The sequence below is a fragment of the Lactuca saligna genome, chromosome 8, assembly GCF_052625555.1.
Source record: "Lactuca saligna cultivar CGN05327 chromosome 8, ASM5262555v1, whole genome shotgun sequence".
NCBI lineage: Eukaryota > Viridiplantae > Streptophyta > Magnoliopsida > Asterales > Asteraceae > Lactuca > Lactuca saligna.
The window spans coordinates 30,858,675-30,883,252 of record NC_136424.1 but is presented as its reverse complement, the minus strand read 5'-3'; the positions used below and the strand labels follow the sequence as shown (position 1 = coordinate 30,883,252).

The following is a 24,578-nucleotide window of genomic DNA, read 5'->3' as shown; positions in this document are numbered from 1 at the left end:
CACTTGCCTCTCTTGAGGCAATCCAATAAGATCCTCTGAAAACACATACGGGTACTCCCGTACAATCGACACATCATCCACGATTGCCTTACCCTTATCGTGGGTGTCCATTACATAGGCTATAAATCAAGAACAACCTTGATGAAGATAACACCTATCCTTAGCCGTTGAACATAGAATTGGACCATGCTGATCTCTCTCTCTCTCCCTGAACCAGCAACTCTCCCCCAATTAGGGTCCGAATATGCACTAACTACTGATCAAAATTGATCACCGCCCCATTGGGGCTCAACCATTCCATCCCTATGATAACATTGTTCATGCGTTAAGGAATGTGAACCAAATCAATCGGATACTACTCGTTGAACATCTGAAGAACACAACCCTGATGAACCCTCAACATCCGGTTAGATCGATCATCTGCAATCTCAACATCTAAAGAAAAATCCAACTCCCCCAGAGCTCCAGCAAACCTCTTACAAAGCGCAAGTGATACAAAAGATCGGGTAGCCCTCGAATCAAACAATATCAATGCAGAGATACCATTCACGAGGAACGATCATAAAATAAAACACACAATTATAAGCAGGAAATACAACATAAAATAAAACACAAAATTTAAATATTTCAAAATTAAACTTTTAATCAAAATTTTAAACTCCAAAACTTGAGGGCAAGTTTTGAAACTTTTCAAAACTATCTAGATCAAATTACAAATAATTCAATTTATCAAATAATTGGTAATTATCTAAATTTTACCTAATTCAATTTCTTTCAAGATAATTCAAATCAAAACTACAAATAATTAATATTTATCTTATAAAACAAGTAAGTATCTAAATTTTGACAATTATCTACTATTTTGGTAAGGATAATCACACAAAATCAATAAAAATTGGATTTTATTAATTAGAAACGTTTTTGGTAATTATCCTACAGCAAAATAGGTCAATATCCCACAAAATCAGCCATCTGCAACTCTGACTCATCGAGTCAGCACTGGACTCGACGAGTTCAGTCATGGACTCAACGAGTCCAACCCCCATAAAACAAAATTTTGCGATTTAAAGCTTGAATGATTATGAAATACATCAAATACATTATACAAATAACCTAGGCTTTGATACCACTGATGGGCTTTGAGCAAAACATCAATCCTATGGTGTACATGCAAACCCTAAAGCTTTGGATCTAGTTTGTCTAATGAACATGCAATAATCATCCAAAGCTCATAAACCCTAGATCTAGCATACAATAATCAAATCAACATATGACTTAGAGTTTAAATCTTACCTTGATTGTTATATAGCAATAACAATCTCAATTCCTCTTGATCTTGACTCTTGAAAGCTTAGTGCCTCAAATGTTGCACCTCTAATGGAATCACAAACACCATGAGCAACAAGATGAACAATGAGAGAGGGAGGAGGCACCAAAAACGTCCTATGGTTTCTCTTAGAAGGTTAGGGACGTTTTTGGCTTGCCAAGGGTTCCTTTCATACTTAGGCTATTAGGGTTATCAAACAAGGAAATTCTAATTTGACTGCTTAAGCTCCAAGCAACCCATGGACTCCCTCCTTAGAAGCCTTGGACGAATTCTAATGGGTTTCCCCATAGATTTCATCCACTCCAACTTCTATGGAGTCCATTAGCCAATTTATGCAATTATTTTATAATTACAATATCAGTCCCCTTTATTTAATTAATTTCTTTTAACCACAAAATTAATTCTTAATTAATTCTTGACTAATATTAATTAAACAATATATGATTTTTTTCCTTTAATATATTATTCACATAATATATTAATAAATCATAATTAATCCTTTTTCTCCTTAGTTCATCCTATCAGTTTCTATGGTGAAGGCAACCCAAAAGGACCATGCTCGTAATCGGGTCAAGTACATACCAAAATAGTTATGAGCATAGACACCTAATCCAACAGATGCTACCACTGGTCCTGTTGGTGCCAAACTTGGAAAATAGACCTTATTGTGGCTCATCTGATTGCAATGGAAGAAAATCAGATCAGATATTGGGGTGGTGATGGTAGTAGTAGTAGCAGTATAATCCCTACAAATATAACTCGTTCGACCGCACTTGAAGCAGCCAAAACCACCAACCCTGCACGCCCCATTGTGCATTTTGCCACACTTTCCATAGCGGCTCTAGCCATGTTGGCCTCTCGATCTCGAATCAAATACCTTTGGACTGTTACCCAATCCCCCTGAAACCTGAGCCTGATCCGACTTCCTCTTCCTCTCCATCTCAAGATCAATCTCCCTCTCTCTGGCTCTCGCAATCATATCCTCTAGTGTCTTGCAACTAGATCAGCTCACAAACTGCCAAATATCACTCATCAACATCTCATGGTATCTTGCCTTCTTCATCTCCTCGTCTGTCACATACTTCAGAACCAACAATGCCCTCTCACGGAACATCGTGGTGATCTCATTCACCGTCTTAGTAGTATGATGAAGGTCCTGGAACTCCCTCGCCAATTTTTGCACCTCAATCATTGGTGCAAACTCAACACTGAATCTAGTCACAAAACCATCCCATGTCATCCAATCAACCGCCTCATTACCAACGGAGTGCCTGACATCCTTCCACCAATCTCGAGATCTATTTTTGAGACTATAGGAAGCTAGTATGACTTTTGCCCCTATCAGGACAACTTCTAGTATGGAAGTCATTACCGACATCAGCTAACCAATGCCTGCTCGCTATCGAGTCCTTCTACTCGAAGTACTCCAGAGCCCCAAATGCCTGAAACCCCCTGAAATTCAACGAACGTGCCCCAATTAAAGCCATCATCTTAGAACGGAAAGAGCCTAAGTGCTCCTCCAACACCTGCATGATACCCTCCTTGCGGGTAGTCTCAGATGAAATGAACTCCCATGTCTGATCGTCCAACTGCCAAACTCCAAAACCCGATCATGAACCCTCACCAGCACCAGAATCACCAATCAGTATGCCTCGAAGAGTCACCATACTAAAAATATACCATATAAACCATTATAATATGCATTAATATATATCGAGGAGTCTCATACTCTACCAGTTTCCTAGTTGCATCGCAGTTCTCCTTGACTCGAGTACAAATCCTCTTCTTCCAGTAGTACGGGCCCATATTACCTTCCACATCTATCCATACTTTCTTCAAGGATCGCTTTAAATCCTCCAAGTCACTCCTTATGCACACATACAATCCTCCAGAAAACAAGGCTCCCAACACTAAATCTCTTCATAGGTTTTTGTAGGGAAATCACAACACCACTCTCTGTTATCAGCTACAGAAGGAATTCCTACTAGCACCCTCTAACTAGCTCACTAACACAATTACATATCACTAACACCAGATAATTCCCCGAATGAAAGGCCTCACACTAAAATGGTTGGACTCAAACAAGAGCTGCTCCATAGAGTTGAAACCTAACCTTCTAAAATTATTTAGTTTCCGTAATATGTAACTTAGCATATACGATTACTAGTTGGCTGAAGTTAGTGAAAACTCCTAAAAAGCACAAAGAAAGAAACATTTGAGAATTGAGTAATCGTAATCAAGCATAACCTAATCAGGCCATCTTATTACTGGCTCATCAGTACTAGCATGCAAGTCTATAAGCTCATAAAACAGGCATATAAAGGCATATCTCCTAGCATTCTATCATGCAAATCCTGAGCAGATCCTTAGCTCTAACTAACACGCGATTCACAAATTCATAAATCAAAGCATATCATAAAATATGTATGGGTATTTTGGGAAAACTTACTCGAGCTCGGTCGATTGAATGCATCACACCTTTTTTTTATTAGAAACCCTTTTAAAAAAAAACATTTCTTTTTGAAAAAATCTACCAAACCCCCAGTTTGTGTTGAGATACACCCGAGAGTATATCTGAATCATTCAAACTAAGGCTGTAATACCAACTTATAACATCCCAAAAATTAAGACTAAAAATTTCCATTTTTGAATTAATAAAACTATCATCCAAAACATCATCATAAAAATCATGGTGGAACAAGTGTATCAACAACATCAGAGTAACATACAATGCAGAATGAGGTGGTGTGTGCACTGCAATCATCTCAGACTCTTCCCCTTCAAACCAGAAGTACCTGAAAACATAAACTGAAAACCATAAGCACAAAGTTGAGTGAGCTTCCCAAAATACCATATATCATACATAATAAACATATATTGGGCCCCGTTTGGCATTGGGTCCCACTCGGTATACAGATCTGTTAAACATCGGGCACCGCCCGGTAAACATATAAACACATAACACATGCAATAATCACAAAGATAAATAACATACAAAATGGTCATTTGGCGCCGCCCGGCATCGGGCCCCACCCGATAAACATATAAACACATAACATATGCAAGATCCATGCAGACATATAGCATCCTAAACTTAGCAAACCATGGGACGGGATTGGTTTCTTCGATCCGCTAATCACAGTGAGAAACTCACCTCTAGTTGTTGAAACACATAAATGAATTTTGTTCTGCTGGTCCAGAAAATCCCCGTACTGACATCATCAAAATAATATCTGATTAAGAATTAGATCTCAACGACTACCCATAATCGTCTCTTGTTCATAAGGTAAAGCAACCTCTTTTTTGTAACTTACTGCATGTGGATCTCTATGCACTGTGTAATGAACATTAATAATAAATACATCTTCTATCTTGTACTTGTTTGAAATCCTATATACCTTTAATATCTTACATGGACCACTTCCATTAACAACTAAGTTTCCAATTGTTACTAAGTTTCTGATTTTTTTAGAACAAAGGAACCGATAAGTAAGCCAATGTCATTAAATTTACTCTAACCTACAAATCCACTGACATCAACAACTCCATTTTATATTCATAAAACGACTTTCTATACATATCAACCAATGAGTGTTACAAAATTTTATCACCTCTGATGAAGAACAAATCAATGCGTACCCAATAACATCTAACCCCGCAACGCGGGGAGCTTTCCTAATTAACTATTAAAATCATTCAAATATATCATCAATAAAAAATAGTTATTAGGGTTTCGTGTTTTTAATTTGTGTCTAATAAATAAGAAAATATAATTTTAGGTAAGTTTCTTTTTATTTATTTAGAATGTTATTTAATCTAATTTTAATAAATGTAAAGACAAAACAAAGAAAAATATTATAAATACATTAGCTTTTAATAAATTAATGATATTTATTAAATAAAACAAATACAAATATAATTAATCTAATAGTTAAGATAACTAATCTAGTTTTAATAAGTTATATTAAATTAATTAAAATAAAACTAATAATAAATTATAGTATAAACATTAAGTAATAAAAAGTAAAAAATTTATTTTATAATATATTGATTATATTAATTCAAAAAACCTAATAATAAGATTTTTTTAGCACCATCCTTATTTAAATTTTTCTTGTAAAAACATCAAGTAAGCAAGAAGAATAATTTACGTGAATAGTTTTTTGAGTAAATTACACGAATGGTCCTATGGTTTGGGGTAATTTGCATTTTTGGTCCATAACTTATTTTTTTAACTTGAAAGGTCCCTACTGTTTGTTATTGATATATGTTTGGTCCCTATTGTTTGTTTTTGTTACACGTTTGGTACCTATCTTATATAAAAAGACCATTATTTAAATAGAGAAAAAAAAATAGGGTAGGTAAGGTAATGTGAGAGAGTGGGGTTGGGGTGTGTTTATTTAAATAAATTAAAAAATCAAGGAAAAAATAGACTTTTTATGTAAGACAGGACCAAGCGTGTAAAAAAAATAAACAGTAGGGACCTTTCGAGTTAGAAAAATAAGTTAAGGACCAAACGATCAAGTTACCCTAAACCATAGAGACCATTCGTGTAATTTACACTAGTTTTATTCTATATTTTGGGTAATTGGAATTACATGGAATGCATATTTGCATTATTAGAATATTCAGTGTTATTTGTTTTTTCGAAGTGAAAATATCTTAAGTTTGTCGACCACCTCTGCAACCCTATGTAGCAAAAGAGGTGGATCAAATTGCTACAACATGTAATAAAAAGTTTGTTTGTTTTTTCATGTCTACAGACTGCTACAATAATTTGAAATAAGGTGTGAAGAGTTTTGAAGCAGATGGTCTAGTGTTGCGCCACGCAGCACACGGAAAACGATTTTTAAGTTACAAGTCTTCTAAAAAAACAAACAGCTGCAAACGACCAAGTGATGCGCGTGTGCTGTGCGGTGCAACAATAAGTGGTCAGAAGTGGTTTTTTAGAAAACAAGAAACACCTTAGTGTATGTATAGCCACAATAGTTTTGAATAGCGTTTATTAGTTATTTAGCCCATGTATGTTTGTGGCCCATTTATGTTTTGTAAATCAGTATATATTTTCATATTTGAATGCAAAGGTAATCATCACAATTTCATGGTATCAGAATACACTAACAATTACAATAAATAGCGACTACGTTTCATCTCCGTTACATATTGTGAATATATAGAAATATTAAAGGTACGTACAAAGTGGTTGAGTAGGCGTGCTACGTTTACTTTATTTGTTTCATCTACCACCATTTTACTGATTTTGAATAGCTAGAAAATCAAGATTTACAGTGAAATGACTAAATACTTATTTGACACATTTTGTTCATTTGGTCACTACTGGGGCTCAGCAAGGAGACCCAATGGGACCACTTATTTTTGCCCTTGTATTGCACTCGCTCTTGCATAATATTAGAGACAATTTCAAGCTTTTTCTCCATGCATGGTACCTTGATGATGACACACTTATTGGAGATTCGGAGGAGGTGGCCAAAGCGTTAGACATCATTACGGTGATTGGCCCAAAATTGGGCCTTCAGCTGAATATCAATAACACCAAACTCTTTTGTCCCTCGTATGATGGTAGGAAGCTACGTGAGGGGCTATTCCCGACTGGCATCGGGAGGCCACATTTGGGGGTAAAACTTCTTCGGGGAGTTGTTAGTAGAGATGCTAGTTTCATTAGCAGCTTAGCCATAAAGAAAGCCAAAAACGTTGTGAATTTGATGCACCTTCTTCCACAATTGTCTGACCCCCATAGTGAGCTCCTACTACTTTGGTCTTGTATCGGTAGTGTTAAGCTTTTCTTTGGGCTGAGGACGTGCCAACCCGTTCACATGGAGGAGGTTGCAATATTCTTTGATAATGGATTGCGCAGGGTGATTGAGGACATTGTTGTCACACCCCCGAACCAGACGGCGGAAACGTCCGGGGGCTGTTGTGACTCAATTGAATACCATCACAATGAATATACATGAAACATAACATCATACATCACCAAGCATTGGAATAATACAACTGGTAGCGTTTACATTTAGTACATTGTTCCCTAACATTACATGCCCAAAAAGTAGATTGTTCGGTACTAATTTAACAAGCAGCAAAACGTCACTGAGTACACTTATCCCTTCGACTTATCTGTTACCTGAGAATACAAGTATTTTGAAAAACGTCAACATATGAAATGTTGGTGAGTTCATAAGTAATGTTTGAAATCCAATGTTTGTATCGTTTCGAAAACCACCAGAAAATCCGATATTTTCTGAAAATAGTATGGTAAAAAAAAATGTGAAGATCCGTAAGTATGCTTGTTTGTTTTCTATAGATGTAAGCGTACGGGTTGTAAAATTCGGCATGAAATTCGTAAGTGTATTAGTTGAAAACCCTAGGAAAACCCGACGTTTTCCTATCACTTTGCTTTACTTAGTTTGTGTACTGTTATTTCGTTGCGTTAGAGGTATTCGTTGAGCTCTGGAGGCATTGAGTATACAATGGGTGGTGAATTGTTGTGACGTCCGTTGATGAAAACGTCCAGTCGACAACCTTACAAGTGATCCCTTAGGCGTCACTCGCAGTTATTCACACAACTCAATCCTCCCGGACTTGTGTAGTCCCACGACCGGAGGGAAGGAGAGAAGGTGCGAAACCCTTGGTATTTCCCCGCGTCGTTCAAGACTATTGCAATTGCGAAGGGCCCGAAGCCCAACCCGCAATCGTGAGTTACCGACTTTACTAGCAGCACTGAAGGACCCTTGGGGACCAGCAGCATGTTTGCCATTGAAAGTCCTTTTACGTTATGTCGGATCGGTAAAACCCAACACTTCGTAAGAGAGAGGTCTTCGGGCCTTAAGATCAGGTCATTGGGCTAGCTAGGCTCAACAAACAAGATTTTACACTTTGGGGCCCAAAGATGGTGCGTAGACGTCTGTGCACACTCGCATGTATAGTGACTTCCCAATCGTTATTAGTTATGAATCGTAATGTCGTAATGTCATAGTATCGTCGTGTTAGTAGTTTCAGATTTTTATTGGTTCGAGACCGAACCAATTCGTTTGACAACGACTTTTGGTCTTGTAATGTATTGTATTTCGTCGATAGTCGTGGTACCATCATTTGGTCAAATTGCATGTATTGAACTAGCCTTGAGAATTTTCTGTTTTCAGTCCCTCTTTGATTGTAAAATTTACTTTTTCAACCCCTTTATTTAAATACTTTACGGTTTGGTACTTAAATCAATTTTCTTGACATTTTAATACCAAAAAATTTTGAAATAAATATTTTCCATCATATTTTTCATAGAAAACAGCTTAAGCCCCTGAAATTTCAGTTTTCTCGGTTATAACCCATCCTTTTCGCAAGTTTGACAATTTTGGCCCAAATTGTAAAATTTTTGCAACTTTAGTCCCCTTTAAATTTAAAAAGCATTTTAAACCTTTGAAAAGGACTTGGAACACATATAGTCCACTGTTTTACAGAAAAATACAGTTTTGGCCCTCCAAAACAGAAAATTTCGCATAATCGGCCTCATTGGGCCGAAAATGTCATTTTTAGCCCATTAAGCTTTGAATTTATGTTTTTAACCCTCCAAATGGTATATTTTCAGAAAACACATTATGTAAACTGTTTTGACTCATCTCACCCATCAGATTTCGAAATATTTCATTTTAGACCCTTCAACTTTGTATTTTTAACATTTTATGTCAAAAAAAATGAGTCAAAACAGTTTACATAATGTGTTTTCAGTGTCATCTGGAATGCTCTCGCCTTTGGCTTTGGCGGAATGTTGGGTCTTGCTGCCTCCTTCTTCTTCGGACAATCCCTTGAGATGTGCCCCTCCTCACCGCAACCATAACAAACATTGTTGGTGAAGGTGCATTCGTTGGCATAATGCCCTGGCTTTCCACATTTGAAGCATGTGGTTTCCCCACCACACTTCCCATGATGCTTCTTCTTGCACTTGTCGCACCATTTCGCCTCTACCTTTCCTCCACTTCCTCTCGAACTAGACTTCGAGAATTTACTTTTCTTGCTGGACCCTGAAAATCCATCGATTTTCCTTTTCTCACCAACCTCTGACCTTTCTAGACCTTTTCCCTGATCTGGGTCTCAACATTTCTAGCAGCCCAGATGGCGGCTTTCAATGTGGTTGCTTGCTTAACCATTGGACCATAGTCCGCTGGTAGTCCAAGGGCAAACTTGTTGACCTTAGAGAGTTCTGTAGGCACCAAATATGGGATAAACTTCATCTTTTCCATGAAACTTGTAGCGTATTCAGTAACGCTCAATTTCCCTTTCTTCAAATTCTGAAACTCATTACTGATTTCCAGAAGGTCCTGCTCGGAGCAGTATTGTAGCTTTAGTTGTTCCACAAAGTCTTCCCAAGACATTTTGCTTGCTTCTCCCTTGGGCATAGAGTCAGCTAACAGCTTCCACCAACTCAACACGCCAGATTTTAGCAGAGGGATCGCAAGAGCGGTCTTCTGCCTGTTGCTGCATTCGCAACTTTCAAACATAGTCTCCATTTCGGAGACCCAGTCCATAACTTGCACCGGCGTCGGGCTTCCGGATAGGCATGGTGGTTTGGATGCCATGAAATCCTTATACTTGCACCCACGACCATCATTTCCTCCATACTGGTTATTGCGTCTAACCACTGGTTGTTCGTCTTGACCAATGATCCCACTAAAGTTTTCTCCTTCAGACTGCCCTCCATTATCCTCGGGCTCTTCCGCTTGAATTGACGGTTCTTCACGATTCTGCCTAAGCAGGCGTCTTGTTTCTTCCATCTGACGATCTAACATCATTTGAATAATCATTTGTACACCAACCATTATTATCGGCTCAGGTGCAGCAGCTACGACAGGTACTTGTTCGATTACATGCGGTTGATTCCTGTTTTCATTAGCATTTCCAACTCTGCTTCTTGTTCTCACCATTTTGATCTATACACCGAATAATTTCACCTTATTACTCCAAACGATTACATGCTAGTTTTAATATCGTACATATACGCTTAGAATCCTAAACACATAAACCTTCAGATCCGGTTGGCAATAAACCGTAGATCCGAACAAATAATATCATATATGGCAACATATAACATTTAGCACATAAAAGCATTTTAGGCAACTTTCCTAAAATAAACTAGTGCTCGTGTCTAAAAATTTATCAGACACACACCTAACAATCTCCACTTAGCATCCTAAGTTTAAGTTTAGAAATCCTACGAATTCTTAATTCGCTTAAACTAATGCTCTGATACCAACTGTGACATCCCCAAAATCTCGGCCAGAAAAGACCGATTTCATTTATGCTTTTTAAAATAATTTTCAGAGTAAATCCTTTTAATTTTAAAAGAGATGCGAAATTTGTTCCCAAAAACAAAACATGATAAAATAGATATTTATCAAAACATTTCATAAAGAAATATGATTTCATTTCATAATCAAAAGTCGGGATGTCATGTTCCGATACAGGTCATAAAGCATAAACGATAACATTACAAGTCGTTCAACAAATATATACATATACAGACTTGTAAACAAAAACAACTTGATGTTCGCCCATCTTAAACTCTTGCGCCACTTCCTGTAAAATAAATCAACTGAGTGGGTCAGGATTGGGAGCCTGGTGAGCATATAGGGTTTTCAACCCACAATAATTATATTTAATTTCAACAATCAACAATAAACCCGATTACCCATTCCCGTTATCCTCACCTTACGTTCCTAAAAATAACGTCTATTATAAGGAACCTAATTTAGGATTTTTCATCGGGACGGACATTACTGCAGAGGGGTTTCCTCAACAATAAGTATCCTAAAGGCAACCATGTGGGGGATAGAGTACACCGGTGAACACGTCGTTCACAACACCTACAGGTAATGAGCCTACTAGTATTCCACAGGACAGTCTAGAATAGTCCGTGGTCGTCATCCATACTCTGCTGAATGACTAGAATAACACCAATAACACCGAGGCCTCTCATCTGTTTATTACACACCAATTACCTACCCATGTTCTACCCAACATATTAGTAGATAAAAATATACATTTTTATACATTGTTTAAAAACTTGTATAACATGCATTAAGCAATACATATTCCACATAACAGATGAGGCATACACACATAACACGTATTTCATAGAGAATACATCAGATCTATAAGATAGAAGAGAGTGAATATACACTCACACGTATAACAACCAAATATATACACATAACACGTATTTTATAGGAAATACTTCATAATATTGCGTTGGAATGAAAATAACTACACACTCACTTGATCAGAAGATGATCGGGCAGCACTACGGCTTGCAGAAGAGGTTTTTCTCCGTAGATCTGGAAGATCTTCACAAAACCGGGCTCCTCACGGGCAGCGTTTCGGCTCGAGAAGAACGCTCTTCGGGATCCTCGGGGCTTCGGATCTTGCTTCGGGGCTCGGGAATGATACCGGGGCTTTGGGGCATAAACGACATGCAAAACGAGGCAAAACTTAGAGAGAGGGAAGAGTTTGAACAAGAGAAAATGGCTGAATTCGAGTTCTATTTATAGGCTGCTGGGTCTGGGATTACGCGGGGCGTAATCTCAAATTACGTGGGGCGTACTCAGTACGCGGGGCGTACTTTGACGTCACTGCGTGCGTCGACTGGTGGCACTCGAGTATTGGTCAGACAAGTTGCATCCGACTGAGTACGCAGGGCGTACTCAAATTACGCGGGGCGTAATTGACTTGTCAAACTTCTAAATTGCGTAACTTTCGCATACGAGCTCCGTTTTCGATGTTCTTTATATCCACGCGAAGGTCAAACCATACTCTACAACTTTCATTTAGACTCCGTCGGCTAATTTTGACTTTTATTTTTATTATTTATTTTTAGAAGGCCGGGACAGAAAAACTTCGTTATAAATTCATAACTTCTTCGTCTGACGTCCGTCCTCGCCTAACTTGTCATCGTTTCGCTACTAACAACGAGATCTTCGTTTCTCATTTAGATTGTTTCGGCTAAAAACCGCTCGATCTCAAATCGAGTATTCGGGCTGCATACTGCCACGTCGAAACTTCAGAAAATCATAACTTCCTCATACGAAGTCAGATTTGGGCGTTCCTTTTATGCACGCTCTCGGTTTAACGAAATCTACGACTTTCGTTTAGATCGCTAAGGCTAAATATCGCTCTATCTTAAATTCATATTTTACGTCACTCGGCGTCGTACCGGTTCTGTCTCGAAACTTCGACAGGTCATAACTTCTTCGTTATAACTCGGATTTTGGCATTCCTTATATCTCCGGAATCCTTGTTTCAACCACTACAACTTTATGCAAAGATGTCAGGCTTATCTCACACTTTAATTTTGACGCTTATTTTATTCTTAATTCATTAAATTATAAAAATTAGGAAAATACACACATAAATCACATAATTCAAATAATTCACAAATAATACATTCTTATTATTTCAAGTTGAGTTACAAGGTTAACCTAGACTATTATATTGTTAAAAATGGCAAGCCTAGAAACACGGGCGTTACATGCAACAAACTCTTTGCAGAAATTGGCCAAAATACCCCTTAACCACCTGATGCTATTTTGGCACTAATGTATTTCCAATTTTACCCTTTTTTGTAGCATACATGTATTATAAAGGTAGCAGTGTGATGGTTAATTTTATTGGGTTGTGATTGCTATTTTATGGTTTATTTACATTTTAGTTTGTAATAATTTAATCATTTTTAACAAGAAAGTTAAAAGGAAGATTTTCCACCTTGAATAACGAAAAGTGGTTGGATAATGGAATGGTTATATTACCGTAGATGGTGTTCAACACTAAAAGGTCATGCCTATTTTAGGACCAGCACCTATAAAGCTAGAAGACCATTGTTATCTTTTTGCTACTTTGAGTATTTTCAGTAAAATACAATAAAGATTTTGTTCTTATTCTTCTTTTGAATATCATTTGATTGGCAGGTCATAGCAGGTCTTGACACTTCCTGATAAACATATTAACATAATCTGATAAACATATAAACATATTTTTAAATTCTAATATGTAATAAACATAATCTAAGCAATAAACATAATCTGGTATGTAAAATTTCGGATTTCTGGGACAAATCGGAAAAATCCAATTCCGATTCAAGGCTTTGAACAAAAAGAAAAGTAGAAATCAGGCATTTACTAGAAAGTCATGCTTTTACCAGAAAATCACACTATGGTTACTGATTCTGATTTCTGAATCGTTAAGCCTGAACGTAAATCACAGAGATGGTTGTTATTCATTATATTTTTCTTTGTGCATCTTCTCACTTTTGGCAGTGCGTCTTGTGGGTGGTCTACAAATTTTCATTCCTTCACCCTTGGGCCAACCTGTAGGCTATAAGTGTATAGTTTAAAAAAAAATTAAAAGAACGGGCCCCTAAAAATTTTAGGCCCTGTACAGCTGTACATGGTGCCCCTGCTCTAAACCGATCATGCTTCCGGGGTTCAAATACAGGCACGATATGGTTAGGGATGTTTTGTTTGACACATTTAAGCGTGCTAGAGTTTCTGCTAAGAAAGAAGCACATGTTAATTTCTTGACTGACCCGACAGAAGGAATGTCAACCCTCAAACCGACTAACATTGATTTTTGGATGGGTCGGGGAAAAACATGCATGTGTGGACCTTACAGGGGTATCCCCTCTTCTGGGCTTCAGGGCTGGGGGTTTCACAGCAGGACAGGCTGCTTTAAAAGCTCCTACAAGAAAAGTCACCAAACATGAGAAATCGTACATGTAAAATCAACACTTGTTCATACAATTTGCATTTGATACATTTGGTTTCCTCTCGTCGGATGCGGTCGAGTTTCTTAATAGAATACAACGGATCATGCATAGCAATGTTCTATCCCCTAAATCTATGGATGTTGTTTTTAAAAGAATTAGATTTACCATATAAAAAGGCTTAACGGCGCAGCTTGTTGCCCGTTTGTCATCTCACTATTGTACCATGATAATTAAAGAAAACTATTTGATAATAAATATATAACATAGAAAAACATTCATTACTATGATAGCTTAGATACAAAATAATATCTTAAAAATCATGAATCTAACTCATTTTCAGAAGAAAATTACCATTTCTTGATTCATATTACAAGATCCCCACAATCAAAATTAGCCATCTTAAGAAAAGCACTAGGTGTATATTTTGAAAACCACACTTTCCTCAAGAAACTCATCATTATACCCTTACTCTCTTGCATAAACCCCACACAATAAGCAACACTAATCAAACTAAAACTTCTCCACCTCCTTTCCTTTCCATATTTCTTCAACCCCTTTTCAATCCTCTCAAACTCATCATCTTTTCCATCAACTTTTTTCAAAAGAGCCTCCCCAATACATCTTCCAAGGACCACCGAGTCTTCTAATGATGAACACCCACCTTGACCTATATCAGGAGTCATCGGATGAAGGGCATCCCCAGCTACACAAACATTGTCTTTCACTATGTCTCCAAATAAAACATTCCATGGTAATCTGAACTTTAATGGCGACAAAGATATGCTAGTTATCAATGTTCTTTCCACCACGTCTTGCGCTTCTTGAGGCATCTTGTTGATCCGACTCAATACAAATTGCTTCATTTTTATAGGGTTTTCATACCAATCTTCTTCATCTATAAGAAAAAAGTGATTCTTGAATCTTGACTCTAAATATAAGTATATATAATATGTTTTATAACTCATATTCAAAAACGACTTACAAGATGGAACTTGAGATGGGGTGAAGGTGCAAAACCAGTAGACAGTCTTGTCATCAACGGGAAGAAAACCATAGCGTACACCACCTCCAAAGTTGACATGAAACATAGGATCAAAACCCGACCCATTTGGGAACTCAACCAAGCCCCGAATAGCTGACCTCCCCACACTTACGGGTGACCCGAGACCCAACCATTTTGCCACCACTGAGTTAACTCCATCGCATCCAATCAAGACCTATACATTGATACATTAATGAATGAGATATATATATATATATATATATATATATATATATATATATATATATATATATATATATATATATATATATATATGATTCATCAAAGTAAAACCGTTTAAAGAAAATATTACTTTGGTTTTGAGAATGGTGCCATCGGCTAAGTGCACGAGCTTGAAGCGATCGTGTTCATCAATGGTGACGACCTTGGAAGAGTATCTAATGGTGCCTGGTGGAAGCTCCTTGACTAATGTCTCCATTAAATCCTTTCTCTTAACACATCGGCTTTCATAACCTTTGCTATAAATTAATCGAGATTAATTTACAGTCACTAGAGTTTATATATAGAAAGAAATACCACACACATAAATAAATCTCTGAAAAAACGTAATGTGAAATGATTTGAATTGTGTCGTTATCATAAATATATAAATAACTCACAATTTTCCATCTTTGTCGAGAGCTTGCTGTGAAGTAAAAAGACCAGTATCAGGAGATGCGATCTTGAATCTGGAACAACAAAACTGAGTTGATTATAGAATTACTGGAATAACCCTGGTTATAATGACTATTTTACCCTTTCATTTGGGTAGACTTTTGTCTGAGGGAATCCCCGATTCCAACCGCATCGAGTGCCTTCCAAGCATTGGTCCATAGTGTAAGGGCGAATCCGGTAATTCGCAAGCTCTCTGATGACTCCAACACCAAGCTCTTCAAACCCAATCTTGATGAAAGAAAAAGAAAACAAGGTGAACATTTGAAGCGCAAATTCAAATACATGAATACTGTACAAGTAACTAAGAAACAAAGGAAAGAGCTTTTATGAATTGCTTCAATCAGTGGTGAGTGAGTGAGTTTTCCCGATGGTGGCGATTGGATGAGTTGCAGGGTACAAGTGAGTGAAGCGTGCAAAAGAGATGGTAGAATTTGAATACCTGTGAAGAGACAAGGCAGTTGTGAGACCAGCTAACCCAGCACCAACAATCACTATATCTTCATCTTCATAAACCTCCATCTTTGTTCTGTTGATTTCTGACTTTCTGTAGTGTTTTTTTGTTTGTATTAGAGGAAAGGTGAAATCATTTGAGGTGGAGGACTGGAGGAGAAAGTGTATGTGTTTCTGCCTTTATATATATTACGAGACGTGACCAAATAGAACACTTCAATCCCCTATTCAATATTGTATTATGATCATATATATATGATATGTGAGGTGCCCGGCAGGCGGCGGGTCCTCATTTTCTAGCAGGATATATGACATACGTCATACGATACGTAACTCCCAAGGCAATCAAAATTCATAAAAATAACTAGAAAGGTTACCCCGCTAAGCCAGGCTAAAAGCTTTCAATGTTGTTTTCGAATCGATAAATATGACAGACATAGAAAATGTAAGGATAACAAGCCCGGGCTTTGCCCCGGACCGTTTTGTTCACGTTTTTATGAGAAAATGTAAAAGTTTTGACTGCAAGGACTAGAAGTGTGAAAATGGCTAAAGAATTAAAGCGTTAAAATTAGCAAGTTTTTAGAAAATAGATCAAAGTTGTCGAACCGTTAAAGTTTTGTGGCCAACTTTAAATATTAAAAGGTTCCTAAATAGAAAATGGATCAAAGTTGTCAAACCGTTAAAGTTTTGTAGTCAAACTTTAAATATTAAAAAGTTCCTAAAAAATGTAAAATATCGATTATAAGGACCAAAAGTGTCAAAATGGCTAAAAATGAAAACCAAAGTTGTCAAACCGTTCAAGTTTCGTGGTCAAACTTTAAATATTAAAAGGTTCTTAAATAGAAAATGGATCAAAGTTGTCAAACCGTTAAAAAATATCGATTACAAAGACCAAAAGTGTCAAAATGGCTAAAAAATGAGGACCAAAGTTGTCAAACCGTTTAAGTTTTGTGGCCAAACTTTAAATATTAAAAGGTTCCTAAATAGAAAAGGGATCAAAGTTGTCAAACCGTTAAAAAATATCGATTACAAAGACCAAAAGTATCAAAATGGCTAAAAAATGAGGACCAAAGTTATCAAACCGTTAAAGTTTTGTGGTCAAACTTTAAATATTAAAAGGTTCCTAAATAGAAAAAGGATCAAAGTTGTTAAACCATTAAAAAATATCGATTACAAAGACCAAAAGTTTCAAAATGGCTAAAAAATGAGGACCAAAGTTATCAAACCGTTAAAGTTTTGTGGTCAAACTTTAAATATTAAAAGGTTCCTAAATAGAAAAATGATCAAAGTTGTTAAACCGTTAAAAAATATCGATTACAAAGACCAAAAGTATCAAAATGGCTAAAAAATGAGGACCAAAGTTATCAAACCGTTAAAGTTTTTTGTGGTCAAACTTTAAATATTAAAAGGTTCCTAAATAGAAAAGGGATCAAAGTTGTCAAACCGTTAAAAAATATCGATTACAAAGACCAAAAGTGTCAAAATGGCTAAAAAATGAGGACCAAAGTTGTCAAACCGTTAAAGTTTTGTGGTCAAACTTTAAATATTAAAAGGTTCGTAAATAGAAAAGGGATCAAAGTTGTCAAACCGTTAAAAAATATCGATTACAAAGACCAAAAGTATCAAAATGGCTAAAAAATGAAGACCAAAGTTGTCAAACCGTTAAAGTTTTGTGATCAAACTTTAAATATTAAAAGGTTCCTAAATAGAAAAATGATCAAAGTTGTTAAACCGTTAAAAAATATCGATTACAAAGACCAAAAGTGTCAAAATGGCTAAAAAATGAGGATCAAAGTTATCAAACCGTTAAAATTTTGTGGTCAAACTTTAAATATTAAAAGATTCCTAAATAGAAAAATGATCAAAGTTGTTAAACCGTTAAAAAATATCGATTACAAAGACCAAAAGTATTAAAATGGCTAAAAAATGAGGACCAAAGTTATCAAACCGTTAAAGTTTTGTGGTCAAACTTTAAATATTAAAAGGTTCCTAAATAGAAAAGAGATCAAAGTTGTCAAACCGTTAAAGTTTTGTGGCCAAACTTTAAATATTAAAAGGTTCCTAAAAAATATAAAAATATCAATTACAATGACCAAAAGTATCAAAATAACTAAAAAATAAAGATCAAAGTTGCCAAATTACAGTTACCAATTTTACCAAAAAAAACAATATAAAATGCAGGAACTAAAATAAATAAAAAATATGAAAGTTCACTATTCATAAGAAACAATTTCCATTATATATATATATATATATATATATATATATATATATATATATATATATATATATATATATATATATATATATATATATATATATATATATATATATATATATATATATATATATATCATTCTTAACAGTTTTTACCCATCTAAAACATGAACGTAACTTCTTAAGAGCTAAAGGGGTTGTGCCCCACTATTTTTTTTAAGTAGTCCATATACTATTAAAAAATTTATATATTAGGCTTACAACTAAAAAAATATTGTGGCCCACTGTTTTATTATATTTCCAGCCCTCCAACTCAAAGGTTCAATGTCCGACACATTCTAAAATCAATCAAATCAAAATTTTAATATTTGATTTGACATTGCTTTTTTCTTTTTTGTTGTGTTTTTTTTCAATTTTTTTTGTTAATTATTATTATTATTATTATAAATTTTGCATAAAATTTTAACATCCAGAAAACAATTTAAATTTGATCAGCTATATAAAATCGGTTTTTTAAATATTTTTTTATATTTTAATATTAACATTATTAATTTTATAAACTTCGAACAACGTTTTATAAATCGGACATTATAAATTCGAATGCTTATATAAAATCGGAAGCATTGAATAGTGTTCGACTAAATGGTATCAATCTGCATAACGCAACACACAATTATAATACCGTACCAATTAATATACATAATTAATAGGGATTAAACTTTATTTTTGTTCCAACTTTATATAGTCGTTCAAATTTATAATGTTCGATTTATAAAATGTTGTTCGCAATTTTTAATAATAAAAAAAATATTAATATTAATATTAAAATATAAAAATATATTTAAAACTAATTTTATATAGACGTTCGAATTTATAATGTCGTCTGAAAGTTAAACTTTTGTGCGAATTTATAATTATAATAATAATAATAATAATAATAATAATAATAATATTATTATTATTAATAAAAAATTAAAAACAATAAATAAATAAATAAATAAAAAACAACAACAAAAAACAAAAAATCAAATCAGATGATGGAATTTGAAAATTAGAGGGGTACTTAAAAAATCTCCTAATCATATTTACCCCTAAAGTCATTCAAATTAAAATTTTGATATTTGATTTGACATCATTTTTTTTTATCCATTGTTATTTTTATTTTTCTCCTATTTTGTTTGTTTAGTTATTTTAATTCTTTTTTAATTTATATTATTATTATTATTATTAATTTTATTTTTTATACGAAATTTATAATAATAATAATAATAATAATAATAAAATATAATAATAATAATAATAATAATAATAATAATAATAATAATAATAATAAATTAAAAAGAATTAAAAACAACAAATTTAACAAAATAAGGAAAAAATTGACAAAAAATCAAATCAGGTGTGTGAAATTGGAAAATGATAAGGGTATTTATAGAAAACCCCTAATAATAATAGTAATAAAAATAATAAATTGTTATTATTAATATTATTATTATTATTATTATTATTATTATTATTATTATTATTATTAAATAAAATTTAATAAAAAAACTTTTAGTTTTTAAAATATATTAATTTTAGTATAATGTTAGGGAATACTACAATGTTGATTTTTATGATTTTATTTTCTTGTATAGTTAGACATTTAAAATTAGTTTTAATACCATTTTATAATAGTTTTATAGTTTGCCAAATAAATTTTCATTAATAAAAATATTAAATAAAAAATCAAACAATATCCCACTCCTACTTGTCCCTATCCCCTACCATTTTGAGTTCCCCTTCTTAACTAGGGATGTTAAAAAGAATCATGGAATCTTGTTCCTCCCCTTTCATTTAACATTCTCCTATGTTTAACCTGACGACACACTATTGTCGGTCTTTCTTTCCCTTCTAATATACACCACGCCATCCCTTTAACATTCTCTTTTCGTGATTGAATAACTCAAAAAAAGGAAAACACGTAAGGATGGTAAGGGGGAAAAAATAGTAGTTCTACAATTGCTTAGTATACTATGATTTTGGTATGAGGAGACCATCAACGATGTCTTGAACGGCAGTAATAGTGGTTGTTTCATACAATAAAAAAACTCTTGCATACATTGATTTTTTTCCAGACATTGCAAAAGATAGGTTACAAATAATACCATTCGTGAAATTGTCTTATTATTAATGAAAGTACATTGATAAAACAAGCTGAAAATAGAAAGTACGGTGCTATATTTCATTAAATCGTTCATGCCTTATACATCTATAGTAGCCCAAACTCAAGAAATAAAAGTAAAACTCAAACTTTCAAATAGACTTAATTTTATTCCTCCTCATTACTTATCTCATTTGCTTCCCAACTCAAACTTTTCCATTTCGCTTTCTAAACTTATTATAATTTTTTTCGGTTCCAATCTCTTACTATGAACCTTTAAAATGTTTCAATAAAACAAAATATTTTTAAGGTTTAAACTTTAACCCGAAACCCGATATGAAATCGATACGAAAATAAAAGAGTTGACATACACGACACGATAATTAAACGGATCGGGTTAGGGTTAAGACTTTCAACTCAAATATAACATGTTTAATTATATATAATTTTTTATAAATTTCATATTATAAATATTTTAAATATTATATGTTTGTAATGGCCCAAATTCAAAAATTAAAAGTAAAATTCAAACTTTTAAAATAACTTAATTTCACTCTCTTCGTTACATATCTCATTTATTTCCCAACTCTAATTCATTCCATTTTTCTTTCTAAACATATTATAATTTTTATTTTATTTTTTCTATAAGGTTTAGACTTTAACTCAAAACCAAACACAAAATCATAACAAAAATAAACGGATTAACACGACACGATAACTAAACGGATAGGCAAATAAACAGACTGACACGACATGATAACTAAACAGATAGGCTTAAAGTCAAACGCTTTCAACTACACGTTTGTGAGGTCTAGTATCAACCCAACTATAACTTATACATGAAACATATATATACCATTACACCAACAAGTTCGTTTAAGAAAACAAACCACGATAAATTCATAATATATTGGGTTTTTTTTATAACACAATATTTGTTGATTTCTTAAACCTGTTAAACTTTAAGTTTAAAACACGTTACCTTCGATCTAAGGTAGCAAATATGACGAAATTTGAAGTCACGCAATCAACTACTAGTGTTATTTTTAGATTATGTGAGGTTAAAATACTATTTAGCAAATCAAGAGTCGAAATTGCATGGTTGCAATACTAGAAAATCAAACGCATGAACTACAAATCCTACAGCCAAAAATCAAGAACAAAAATTACAATAAAAATTGAAAAAATCAAATAACAATAAAAAAAAAGTACTAAAACTTAGTCTACACTTTTGGTACAAACTCATTTCCTAAGTCAAATTATCCCAAACTTTTAATTAAAAAAAAAATTCAAAAACCAAACATAGAAATGCCAGGCATCATCATCCAAACATTCATCATAAAAGAAAACATAGCCACCTTTTTTTTAATCACCACCACCAACACCTGCACCTTGATTTGGCCTGTTTGACCTGAACCCACGTCCCCTGCCACGTGTCCCCCTCCCACGACCACGCCCTATTCCATCCAAAAACATTAATCAACCATAGTAATTTACATTTTTCGTCCCTTCGTTTCATTATACTTTTCAATTTGGGACCAAAACTAAGAACTTCAACAACAGAAAGGGTAAATTTGTCAAAAAAAATAACATACCTCGAAACTCTTGATTATACCCTCCAACATCTTGTTGATTATCCATATAAGCATTATTATTATTATTAATATTATTAATATCATTATTATTATTGTAACCACCACCACCCCTTCCACGACCACGAAAATTACGTCCTCTACCCCTGGGAGACTCTTGATTGTTGTACCCACCAAAATCTTGTTGGTTGTTTTCCATGTAAGGGCCATTGTTGTAGCCACCCCTACCACGCCCACGGAAATTACGACCCCTACCCCTGGGAGACTCTTGGTTGTTGTACCCTCCTACTTCCTGTTGAGTGTCCATGTAAGGGGCATTATTGTAATTTCCCCTTCCACGCCCACGGAACCCACGTCCCCTTCCCCTTCCCCTCCCCCTGGGTGGATACCCACCAGGACCATCCCAACCCCCATCATCATACTCATCTGGTCCGTAACCATTTCCTGTTTATCATTTAACAAAATAAAGAAATAGCAATTTACTTTATAATCTTTTAACAAATATTTTTTAAAAAAAAATATATTATTTATTTTTTACCTGGTGCGGGTCTAGAACGCCCTCTCCCCCTTCCACCACGACCTCTGCCCCTTGCAGTTGGTGATCCTTCTATAAAAATTAAAATAATCAAAATATAAATATTCTAAAAAGTTAATAATATTATGACATGTATAATATAAATTTATACCTCCATCATATTCAAATTCAGTTGCCACCTTGACCTGGTCAGCTGGCAATGGTGGTTGATATCTGAAAAAAGGTTAACCAAGTAAATTTTTAAGGGATAATTTATAAATAATGATAATGCAAAAGGAAAAAAGAAAAAAAAAATGAATTGTTATTTGTTAACTAACTCACCCAATAGATGATGTATTGAGCTCCTTCTTGGAGAGAGTTATAGTGATCATTGAAACATGTCTTGTGGTCTCGAGACTGAGAAAAGAAAAAAGTTTAGAAATTTATGAAATGTGGAGAAGTGGAATATTGAAAGTGTGTTTTTTTAAGAAGTGTGTGTGAATGTTGGCTTACGGAAGTAATCCTTCCTCTAAAGGTTCCCATGTGTCAGTTATGTCTGTGGATCCAATGGATGTGTTTTGATGAAGCCCAACAATTCGCCTCTAAACATATATGATGAAAGAAGATGGTGATAAATAGTAAAAATTTGGAGAATGTAATATAAGTGTGTAGATAAAAAAAAAAAAAAAAAAAAAAAAGTGGAAACCTTTATCAATTCCACAATAGTAACAGTCTTGTTGATGGCTCTTCCCATTGCTTTAAATACAATCTCTGATGATCCTTTTTCCTGGAAAGCACATAAATCATAAGATTTAAGTTCATAGTAATTAGTAAGTACTATTTACATACATCAAAGTTTATAAAACTTGAAAAAGATGAAGGTATTAGTGAACTAGAAGATGCTGTGAGTTTAACATTCATGAAGAGTTTACCTGAAGCAATGTCATTGCATAGGTGATATAGCTTCGCATCCTTCCTTGGCTAGTAATTCGGATCTCATTCTCATCAATTGGTTGCTCTGCTCTAGGCTTCTCAACCTTCTGATAACGATCCATCCTTCAAAGAAGAAACATTTACAGACATTGAACACAAATTAGATAAAGCGTCTCCAAATCAATCTAGGGTTTTCTCAACAACTATAAAAGGGTCAAAGAATAGATAATAGTTAGGTTAAGCACACAGCAAACAATTGATTGTTGATAAATCTTAGGAGCAAACATATACATCGACAAAAAATTGAGTCTTTTAACTTTTACATAAAGTAAAAATTGCAGCTAATGAACTTTGTAATTAGTATAGATATGTACAGATACGATCAGCGCGAGTAATGAAACATCAGAATTACATTCCTCCAATTTATAATTACATACAGCATAACCGCAAAAAACTAGGGTTTTCGGTTTTCTCATACACCAAAATGAAAAAATTAGAAACAAAACACAATCAAAGGGAAAATCAACGACTAGTTGTTGCCAAAATAAACCGAAAGACAAATAATTTAGAGGATTGAATCTGTTAAGTTGAATGAAAACAATATAAATCAGTAATCAGCGCTTACTTGTCAGATATTCGAGATTAAATCATCAACGGTTACCTTTTGTTTATTGGACGATTTGGATAAGACAGTACAGCTCCTTCCTAATGAAGAGCCCTCTTCTCCGGCTTCAATTTTCTTCGTTTAAGCCCTAAACCGTATGGCTGTGGAGTTTTTCTGTATTTATATCACCTGTGCCCTAAACTCTTATCTAAACCGTTGAACCGGGGTCGGTTACATTATAACTTTGGGCCGAGCTTTGATCAGAAATTTTGGACCGGGCCGAAATCTAATGGAAAATGGGGTTAGCATTAAGCC

General features: G+C 34.4%; 2 protein-coding genes across 4 annotated transcripts; both read right to left on the bottom strand.

Moving 5' to 3' along the window:
• Positions 1-13,427: 13,427 nt before the first annotated feature.
• LOC145011520 (FAD/NAD(P)-binding oxidoreductase family protein) lies at positions 13,428-16,475 on the bottom strand. Of its 3 annotated transcripts, XR_013664139.1 has the most exons (8): positions 16,250-16,475; positions 15,892-16,038; positions 15,756-15,824; positions 15,449-15,614; positions 15,076-15,310; positions 14,445-14,988; positions 13,950-14,065; positions 13,429-13,875 (listed from the first exon to the last, which is right to left on the bottom strand). XR_013664139.1 is itself a non-coding variant. In XM_078970251.1 (7 exons), the coding sequence occupies exons 1-6, from the start codon at positions 16,327-16,329 to the stop codon at positions 14,456-14,458; spliced, it is 1,230 nt and encodes a 409-aa protein (XP_078826377.1). In that variant the 5' UTR covers positions 16,330-16,475; the 3' UTR covers positions 13,428-14,065; positions 14,445-14,455. The 3 variants fall into 3 exon arrangements, 2 of the variants coding, with proteins under 2 accessions (XP_078826377.1, XP_078826378.1); XM_078970251.1 differs by having other exon boundaries at positions 13,428-14,065; XM_078970252.1 differs by lacking the exons at positions 13,429-13,875; positions 13,950-14,065 and having other exon boundaries at positions 14,402-14,988.
• A 5,298-nt stretch (positions 16,476-21,773) lies between these two features.
• Positions 21,774-24,454, bottom strand: LOC145011700 (uncharacterized). Its single transcript, XM_078970427.1, has 9 exons — positions 24,321-24,454; positions 23,659-23,782; positions 23,433-23,513; positions 23,240-23,328; positions 23,069-23,143; positions 22,899-22,960; positions 22,751-22,819; positions 22,216-22,656; positions 21,774-22,077 (listed from the first exon to the last, which is right to left on the bottom strand). Exons 2-9 carry the CDS (start codon positions 23,779-23,781, stop codon positions 21,986-21,988), a joined length of 1,032 nt encoding a protein of 343 aa, XP_078826553.1. The 5' UTR covers position 23,782; positions 24,321-24,454; the 3' UTR covers positions 21,774-21,985.
• Positions 24,455-24,578: the final 124 nt, after the last annotated feature.